This window comes from Cornus florida, unplaced genomic scaffold (assembly GCF_030987335.1).
Source record: "Cornus florida cultivar Cherokee Brave unplaced genomic scaffold, ASM3098733v1 CherokeeBrave_3.0.0_Hap2_Chr05, whole genome shotgun sequence".
In the NCBI taxonomy this organism is placed as follows: domain Eukaryota; kingdom Viridiplantae; phylum Streptophyta; class Magnoliopsida; order Cornales; family Cornaceae; genus Cornus; species Cornus florida.
In genome coordinates, this window is record NW_026775575.1 from 18,171,985 (window position 1) to 18,181,701 (window position 9,717).

Sequence of the window (9,717 nt, forward strand, 5' to 3'; positions counted from 1 at the left end):
AAATCTTTTACTGGTAGTATCGTCTTAAATGTTCAGCATTCCAAGGGTGCTCCATCTGATGCCCTCCCAAAGTTTCAAGCCAATATGCCCACGGTCTGTTGGTGCTAATAACCTTGTAAGGTCCTTCCCAATTAGCGGACAACTTTACTTCCCCTCGAGTTTTGGTTGCTGGGGTGACTTTGCGAAGTACCAAGTCTCCAAGTTGAAATCGTCTTGGCTTGACCTTGGCATTATAGTATCTAGACACCATTTGTTGATAAGTTGCCATTCGAATTTGAGCTTGCTCCCTTCTTTCCTTAATCAAGTCTAAGCTCAATAGTAATTCTCTCTCATTTGCTTGTGGCTCGTAATGCTCAGTCCTGAAACTGGTTACACCGACTTCAGCAGGAACAACTGCTTCACTTCCAAAGGCCAGTAGGAATGGTGTTTCCCCTGTGGGGGTTCTTGCAGTTGTACGGTAAGCCCACAACACGCTGGGCAATTCTTCAGGCCATGTTCCCTTCTTATCCTTAAGCTTCTTCTTTATCATCTGAAGTATCAATCTGTTTGCCACCTCAGCCTATCCATTTGCTTGAGGATGTCCAGGTGATGAGTAGTGGTTTTTTATCCCTAGTTGAGCACAAAAATCCTTAAACTTTTTGCAATCAAATTGCTTTCCATTATCTGTGACAAACACTCTTGGGATCCCAAACCTGCAAATGATTGACCTCCAAGCAAAATTTCTTATATTCGTCTCTGTAATACTTGCTAGTGGCTCAGCTTCTATCCACTTATTGAAGTAGTTTATATCCACAATGGCATACTGGACCTGGCCCTTTCCCATGGGCAATGGACCTATAAGGTCCATTCCCCATTGTGCGAGAAGCCATGGACCCGTCATGGGAGTCAGCTCTTTAGGTGGTTGTTTTGGAACATTGGTAAACCATTGACATTTATCACATTTTTTCACATAGTCCATGGCATCTTTTTGCATAATAGGCCAATAATACCCTTGTCGGATAGCTTTGTGTGCTAAAGACCTGCCCCCAGCGTGATTACCACAATCTCCCTCGTATATCTCCTTTAGAATGTACCTTGCCTCCTCAGCTGAGATGCAGCGCAGGTAGGGTAAAGAAAACCCCTCTTGTACAGCACCCCTTTCATGAGGGTGTACCTTGCTGCTCGAAGTTTAACTTTTCAGGCCTCATTTCTGTCTTCAGGAAGTTCTCCCTCCTTAATGTATTTTATGATAGGCTCTGCCCATCCTATGTTGAGCACCAACTGTTATACCTCCTTTTGAACTTCATGAAGTGTACTCGGCTTATCCAGGTACTCTAATGGTATTGCCCTGTTTACCTCTAGATCTAACGCGGTAGCCAATCTAGTTAGAGCATCTGCATTCGCATTTTTTTCACGTGGGATCTGATGGACTGAAAATCTCGTAAAATGATTTTTTAATTCTTCTACCTTTTTTAGGTAAGCCTTCATTTTCTCGTCTTTGGCTTCATATTCTGCTCGGACCTGCCTGCTATCAACTGAGAATCTGTGTATGCTATGAGCTGCTCCACCCCAAGGACTTCTGCCAGTTTTAACCCAACTATGAGGGCCTCATATTCTGCTTCATTGTTTGTCGCTTTGAAGCCAAACCGAAGGGCATAGGCAATGTTTTCTCCTGTTCGGGAGGTGATGATCAACCTTACTCCACTAGCATGTGCATTTGATGACCCATCAACAAACAGAGTCCAAGTAGCTTCTTTGTCCGTTTGAATATGAGGGTTTGCTTCTGGGGAAATGTTGATCTGGTCTTCTTGGGAAGGTGTGAACTCAGTAACAAAATCTGCTATCACCTGAGCTTTATTGCAGTCCGGGGTCTGTACTGGATGTCAAACTCCCCTAGTTCTATTGATCACTTCATAAGTCGACCTAAAGTCTCTGGCTTATGGAGAACCTGCCTTAGAGGTTCGTCCGTTAGTACCACTATCTTGTGAGCTTGGAACTAAGGCCTAAGTTTTCTAGCTGATATGACTAAGGCAAATGTTAATTTCTCCATTTTCAGATATCTTTCCTCGGCACCCCTAAGTGCCTGACTTGTGTAATACACCAGTTTCTAAACTCCATCCTCCTCTCGCATTAGAGCTGAACTTATTGCTGATGAAGAGACAGCCAAATGTAAATACAAGTCCTCTCCTAGTATTGCTCTTGACAGAAGTGGTGGTGAGGAAAGGTATTCCTTTAATTATAGAAACGCCTGCTCACATTCTGGTGTCCATTCAAATGCTTTTTTTAGGGTACGGAAGAAAGGTAAACATCTGTCAGTTGCTCGAGAAATTAGCCTACTAAGGGCAGCAATCTTCCCCGTGCGTCGCTGGAGATCCTTCGTGGATTTAGGTGACCTCGTGTCCAGAACGGCTTGGATCTTTTCTGGATTAGCCTCTATTTCTCTTCTGCTCACCATATACCCAAGGAATTTCCCTGAGGCAACTCCGAAAGCACACTTGCTGGGGTTGAGTTTCATCTTATGCTTCCTCAACACATCGAAGGTTTCCCGCAGGTCTGCCAGGTGATCTTCAGTCTTCCAACTTTTCACTAGCATGTCGTCCACGTAGACTTCCATGTTCCGTCTGATTTGCTGCTTGAATATCATGTTGATTAACCTTTGGTATGTTGCTCCTGCATTTTTTAACCCAAATGGCATGACCCTATAACAATACAAACCCCGATCAGTAATAAATGAGGTTTTTTCTATGTCCGGTTGGTACATTGGAATCTGGTTATATCCAGAGTATGCATCCATGAAGCTCAGCAGTTCATGTCCCGCAGTTCCCTCTACCAGCATATCAATACGTAGGAGAGGAAAGCTATCTTTTGGGCAGGCCTTGTTCAAGTCTGTAAAGTCTACGCATAATCTCCACTTCCCATTGGCTTTCTTTACGAGGACCACATTTGACAACCAGTCAGGATAATGTACCTCTTGAATAAAGTGAGCTCTCAAAAGTTTTTCCACCTCTTCCGATATAGCCTGGTTTCGTTCAGAGGCGAATGTCCTTCTTTTCTGTCTGATGGGTTTAAAGCAGGGATGAACATTCAAATGATGTTGTATTATAGCCGGACTTATGCCAAGCATGTCCTCGTGAGTCCAAGCGAACACATCCTGATTTTGCTTGAGAAATTGAATGAGTTCACCCTTTATGCCAGGTTGAAGTAAGGATCCTTTGCTCACTTTCTTCTTAGCCTCATCATCCAAGCTCACCTCTAGTAGGTCTTCCATCGGTTTGGCTCGTCGAACTTTTTGCTTTCCTACCTCCTCCTGGTCTCTTACCTCTAAACCTTCAATTATCTTAGTTTCCTGGGACATCTTTTCTCTGAGAGAAATGAGATAGCATTCACGAGCGGTGGCTTGGTCACCCCTCAACTCACCCACCCCATGCTCTGTTAGGAAACGTATGAGGAGTTAGTAAGTTGAAGTAATGGCTCTAATAGAGTTTAGGGCTGTCCTCCCAAGAATAATGTTATACGCTGAAGGGCAATCCACCACTATAAAATCAACCATAAAAGTGACCTGCTTTGGGCTAGTTCTTGCAGTCACTGGAAGCGTAACTACTCCCAGTGAATTCACCTTATCTCCTGAAAACCCCACGAGAGGAGAATTCATGGGTCGTAACCTTTCCTGGCCTATCATCATTTGGTTGAATACATGGGAAAATATTATATCAGCTGAACTCCCATTGTCAATAAGTATACGCCTTATGGTGTAGTTAGCTATGACCATAGAGACAACCAGAGGATCATCATAGGGTTGCTGGATCCCTTTGGCATCAGCCTCTAAAAACATAATGGTAGTATCAGCATACCTTAGTGTTTTTTATGGAGAGTTGAACATTCCCACCTCATTCACCTCTACTCTTGCTCTTCTTGCATAAGTTTTTTGGGCCATGGCTATTTCACCTCCTCCTGCATACCCTCCGGATATAACTCTGATCCCGCCTACTGGTTGTTGTTCTGGTGGATAATTGTCCCGCCTCCCTTGTGCGAGATTAGTACCCCGTCTATCATCTCCCACCATAAACCTTCGCAGGTGACCTCTTCGAATCAAATTCTCAATCTGATCTTCTAAGTCGATACAATCTTCCGTGATATGTCCACGATCTCTATGGAACTTGCAATATTTGTCTCGACGCCTTCTTGAGGGATCAGATTTCAGCTTCGATGGCCACTTCAGTGAGGGATCATCCTGAATCTGCATTAAAACCTAATCTATATCCATTGTGAGCGGGGTGTAGTTGGTGTACCTATCTGAGCTCCTGTAACGAGATGTCCTTTCACTTTGATTGATTGAAGACTTTTTAAATTTAGTCTCCTTCTCGTCCTTGACACCAAGCTGTGGTCTTTTTTTTACGCCTTTTTATCTTCTCCTTCTTTTCCCTTTCGCGCACTCATCGCATCCTCCGCATTCATGTGTTTCCTGGATCTGACCAGTAATTCTGCCATACTGGTTGGAAGTTCCTTTGACAAGGAAAAAAGGAATCTAGATGTATGCAGTCCTCCCATGAATGCGGTGAGTGCTACCTTGTCATCAGCTTCATTCACCTGTAACATTTCGATGTTGAACCGATTGATATACTCCAGTAATGGTTCTCCTTTTTGTCATTTCACGGTGAGCAAGTGAGTGGCCGGCCTCCTATGCCTTTGACCTGCAATGAAATGACTTACAAATCCCTTGCTCAACTCTGCAAAGGTCTCAATTGAGCCTGGTTTTAATTTATTAAACCAGACCCGTGCCGACCCTTGAGAGTAGTAGGAAAAGCCCGACACATTATCTGGTCTGGTACAGCTCAGAGATGCATAAGTGCCTGGAAAGTCTCCAGGTGATCAAAAGGATCACGAGCCCCATCAAAGCTTTCAAGTGTTGGTATCTTGAACTTGCTAGGCAATGGACATCTCATGAAAGTCGGGCTAATGGCAATTTTTTTTTTTGAACAAGGTCGTTTATGGTGGTAACGGAGCCTTTTCCCTTCATAGCTTGCATCACATCTTCCATCTTGGCATTAAGGTTATGGATCTGCTGGTCGATATGGGTAACCTCCTCAATCAGTTCATTAACGTAGGTCGAGGTTAATGGCCTAGAGCTACGTGGGGGAGATGGGTGACCCGCCACCCTATGCAGATCAGCAATTTGGCTATGCTCTGCAGGAACTTCCTCATGGGAAGGCTCGTTGCCTTGTACCTCATGATTTCCCTCCTCAACATTTAGGTTGGGCTGATCTTGAGGTGGGATTTCGTTATGGTGACGACCTTGCCCATGAGGTGGGGCTGGGGGAACAAAACGTTGTAGGATCATCGTATTTTGTCGGATCAACTCATTCATTCCCTGATTCAGAGTTTGAATTTGTTGTTCCAATGCTGTGACGCGCTCTAGGTCATTTGGGATGTGAGGGGGTTCCCCCTGCACTTCCTCCTCACCAGAGGCTTGCAATGATGTTCCCTCACCGCGCTCAAATCCAGATCGTAAGACCATAATCCTTTTTAAAGAGAACTATTCCAAGTTCCCACAGACGGCGCCAACTGATAAAGATTAGCTTGCAACGATCTGAAACAACAGCGTTGTTTCTCTTGACACCGGTGTGGTGCCTGCCAAAATAACTCCGACGGCTAAGTCAATTTATAGAATAAAATAAGCAATTCACAAATTAGAGTTCAATATTACCCGTACCTCATTGGTTGATAAGAGTTTGCTTTAATAGTCAGCTGAGCTGGGAGTTTGTTACTGATGAGCGCTGAAAAGTGCGTATTTAAACCCCTTACGCTTAGGCATTCTAGCACCTTTATCTATCTTACTTTACCATTTTAGATTGATTTCATATTATTTCCATTTTCAGGCACTTATCCCAAAAATAAGCTAACTCAACTAAATAAGAGCTTAATTGAAGCAATTCTGGGATTAAACAAAGAAAGGAGCAAAGTGGAGAAAGAAGAAAGCAAATGAAGCCAAATGTGGGAAGCAGCAAAGTTCAATCGATCCAAGTTCAAGGTTCGATCGATCGAATAATGATCGATCTCAACACTTCAAGATAGATCCAAGCCTAGACCCAAAAGCATAAAGTCCCAAAAGTTCGATGGATCCAACACCATCCTTCGATCGATCGAACACTTTTGTCCTTATTCAAATAATTGATCCTATCCACAGCTGTACCACCCACTAACCACTTTTGTCCTTTTCCCATAAATATCTCCCAAAATATCTCGGATTTGTCTTTTTCCAAAACGCTAAGCCAGTTGGATCGATCCAGCCTAAGTTTGATAGATCTCAGCCAGTTCAATTGATCCAAGACCAAGGCTCGATCGATCGAACTTCCTCTAGTGCGAAAAAGTTAAAATTCCATCTCATTGAAAGTTGTCCATTATCCAATCATTAAAGAATATTGTGTGCACGACAACAGCTCATTTTGAGTGCCATTTTGACCTACCTATATAAGGATAAGGATTGCATTTTACAAGGGGAGCCAATATTTTTTCATATCATCTCTTGGAGAGAAAGCATAAAGGAGGAGGCTAAAGACACCATTGGAGACTCTTCATCAACCAAGGAGCAAGCCTCTTCCATGGAGTTAGCCCTTAAGGGTTGGAGCAACATCACCATGAGTGGCTAGACATCCTCTTGGGGCTAGAGTTAGCCCCAAGCATGTTTTCTATATCTTAATCTTGTGTATTATTGAGGGATTAGTGTTGTAATTAATGTTTTGACACCTTAATATTTATATAGATCTTGTTTATTCAATGACTTATGTGGCTTAATGCTTCCAATTGATCATTTCATTCTATCAATATTTCTATGTATGCTAGAATAGATGTTCATGTGCTTATCTCTAGATTTTGTGTTATTGATGCATGTCTATGTGTGTTGATGTTATAGATTTAGAGATTGTCAAAACATAGTGCTTAAAGGAATGCTCTTGTGATTCTCTTAATGGTTCATACTTATTCCTTGATGTATTGTGCCTCTCCCCTAGTTTATTTTCATGTTAGTAGTGTAGATGTAGTGTAGTTGTAGTGTAGTGTTAAATGGGAGAACAATCCATGCTTGTTGTTTAATGATCCAAGCTTTTGAATGCAAGTAGCATATGTCTCTATCCTTGTGTTGTATTTGGATTGTGAGCTTAATGAAAGGATTAATGACTTATTTTGATCTATTATGCCTTTCACATGTTGTTTAGACAATATTGATCGGTTGATCAACTATACATCAACCTTCGCAATAGCACGAATCATTGTAAAATAGGGCTATTGGTCGGGTAAGTCGAACCACAGGGACTACGCTAGTCTAATACAACCTAAATGTCTAGAATCATTCTTAGAATGATGAAGGGTGTATAGAGGTTTTGTTGGATGTCACTTAAGCTAGGAAATTAAAAGTGCATAAAACAGTAAATTGCAAGAATTCAAGGGAGTGAGTACAAGTAAAGAAGGCTAGGGAAATGAATCCACCTCCATCCCTCTACACATGCTAGGTTAAGATTAATTTAAGGGGAAAACAACATATATGATAGTCATGATACATAACAATACTAGGTTGCTATAATATCTTTAAGAAGTTCATTTAATTAGAAAGGCAAGAATAAACCATCAAAGGTTCACATGATCAACTACCTAAACTAAAATGTAGCTTAGAACATGCTTACTAAGCCAAGGATTATCAAGCCCTAATTTAAATGGTGAATGCACATAAAGCTAAGAATCAAGTATAGCCCATCAAAGGGAAACCCTAAGCCATGAACTATCTAGGTTCTCCAACTCCATGCCATTAAAACCATTCCATGATCTAACTTCCATTGTCACCATGGAAGTGCAAGCAATATGATTAAGAAAGGCAACCATCCAAGACAAGATGAATAACTCACAATAATCATTTAAAACATTCAACATTCATTACAACAAAAATGAGGCTCTTGACCATGGAAAGACTATCAAAAATACATTGTAATCCCCAAAAATAAACTATACTAACACATGCTTACAAGGGAGGGGTTTCATCACCTCCCTAGATGAGGTTTAGTTACCCATTGGTGAGCTAGAAGAAGGAAGAAGCATCATCCTCATCTCCATTTTTGAGCTCCTACTGTAGCACTCAAGAACACCCTCTCCTTGCTCTCTTCTCTCTCCTTTCTCTTGCTCAAGATAAAGCTTAATGATATATGTGGCCTTTGGGTAGCCTTTTATGCTCCAACCATACCCTCTCTCCTCCAAGGAACACCTCCAACCACTTCATAAAGAGGGAAGATGGCATTGAGGAAACCAATGTGCAAGTGGGCTGAAATGAGCCATTTCCGAAGGGCATTCTGCCTGATTTTCGAGCGCACGCTTGGTGACTTCGAGCACTCTAACTTAGTGCAATGTGCAACATGCTCCTCTTGCTCAGTGCTGACCTATTTTGGGAAAACTGCTATAACTTTGTGCCCCGAACTCCGAATGACGATCTGTTTGAAGCTTTGGAGAGCTGATTCAGTGCTTTAAAAACTTCATGTTTTGATGAAGACCCAAATCTCAAGTCTGGTTGGTCGAAAATGGGGAGAAAAGCAGTACATTAGTGCTGCCAGGCAGTTCTGCGCACCTCTGTTGTGAAGATCATAACTCTCTGCTCCGAACTTCGAATGATGAACCACTTGAAGATTTGGAAAGCTGATTCAGAGCTCTAAATCTTTCATGTTATGAGGGAAGTCCAGTTCTCGAGTTTGGAAGGTCAAAATGGCAAGCAAAGACCAGGCTCTACTGCTGCCAGAATTCAGCATTGGCACCCTTTTGTTGCTCAAGACTCCACAAGGCCTTATTCTTGTTCCATTTTGGCCAATGAACCTGAAAATGCATAAAAACATAGAATTGGAGTTAATCTACATAAAATAATTAATAACTGGACTTTGTTAATGTAATTTAGGGCGCTTGAATATACATTATTCGGCGCTTATCACACCCCCAAACTTACATTTTGCTAGTCCCTTAGCAAAACTACAATGAAAAACATAAAGAAAAGACAACCATGGGCATGCTACTACAAAAAATATCCTCCATGGTAAAATGAGATAGAAACATAGCTCAAATACAACTTGAAACAGACAAAAACTGGAGATGGGGTCATTGGGAAAACTACCTTGCATATATGAAGCATTGATACAAAAATTGGCTAAATACATTTCTACATACATGCATCAACATCAAAATCTATATAAATAACTCAATTATCATCTCTTGAATGGAAATCAACTCTCGCTTCAGTGAAAGTGAATTGGATTCTCAACATGCGGCTTTTACTTTCTTTTCCAATTCCAAGGTACAAGTTTTCAAGTCAATGAATTCCCTTTTACATGAAGTCCCTAAGGCATGATTTTATTTTCAAGACAACTTTTGTTGCTTGTTAACAATTTATTTCAACACATAAGCGAAACATAGAATGGTTGTGCAATGCTGAAGTCCCTTAAGCTTTCTAACCAACCCTTGTAGCAAGCGTTAGGCCAACAACTCCCAAACCAGATGGCTTTAGGGTGCTAAGTGTAGAGACACTCCATAGGGCTTAATAGCTCAAGTTGGAAAGGCTACGAACTCCAACGAACCATGTTTATTACTAGTTTAATTTTTTTTGAATGACCGTGCAATGTTTAAGTCCCTTAAGCTTTCTAACCAACCCTTGTAGCAAGCGTTAGGCCAACAACTTCCAAACCAGATGGCTTTAGGGTGCTAAGTGTAGAGACA

At 41.7% G+C, this 9,717-nt stretch overlaps 1 protein-coding gene across 1 annotated transcript; it reads right to left on the reverse strand.

Annotated features, from left to right (window-relative positions):
* Nucleotides 1–3,430: 3,430 nt before the first annotated feature.
* LOC132309063 (uncharacterized) lies at nucleotides 3,431–4,222 on the reverse strand. The gene is made up of 2 exons (XM_059807415.1): nucleotides 3,925–4,222; nucleotides 3,431–3,801 (listed from the first exon to the last, which is right to left on the reverse strand). Exons 1-2 carry the CDS (start codon nucleotides 4,220–4,222, stop codon nucleotides 3,431–3,433), a joined length of 669 nt encoding a protein of 222 aa, XP_059663398.1.
* Between the last annotated feature and the right edge of the window lie 5,495 nt (nucleotides 4,223–9,717).

Bases quoted from the DNA above. Each gene is read 5' to 3' on its own strand.
- LOC132309063 (XM_059807415.1), bottom strand. From the start codon at position 4,222: ATGCAGATTCAGGATGATCCCTCACTGAAGTGGCCATCGAAGCTGAAA. The intron at 3,802-3,924 runs GTGAAATAGCCA...TTATGTTTTTAG, and splicing joins CGGAGGGTATGCAGGAGGAG to AGGCTGATGCCAAAGGGATC.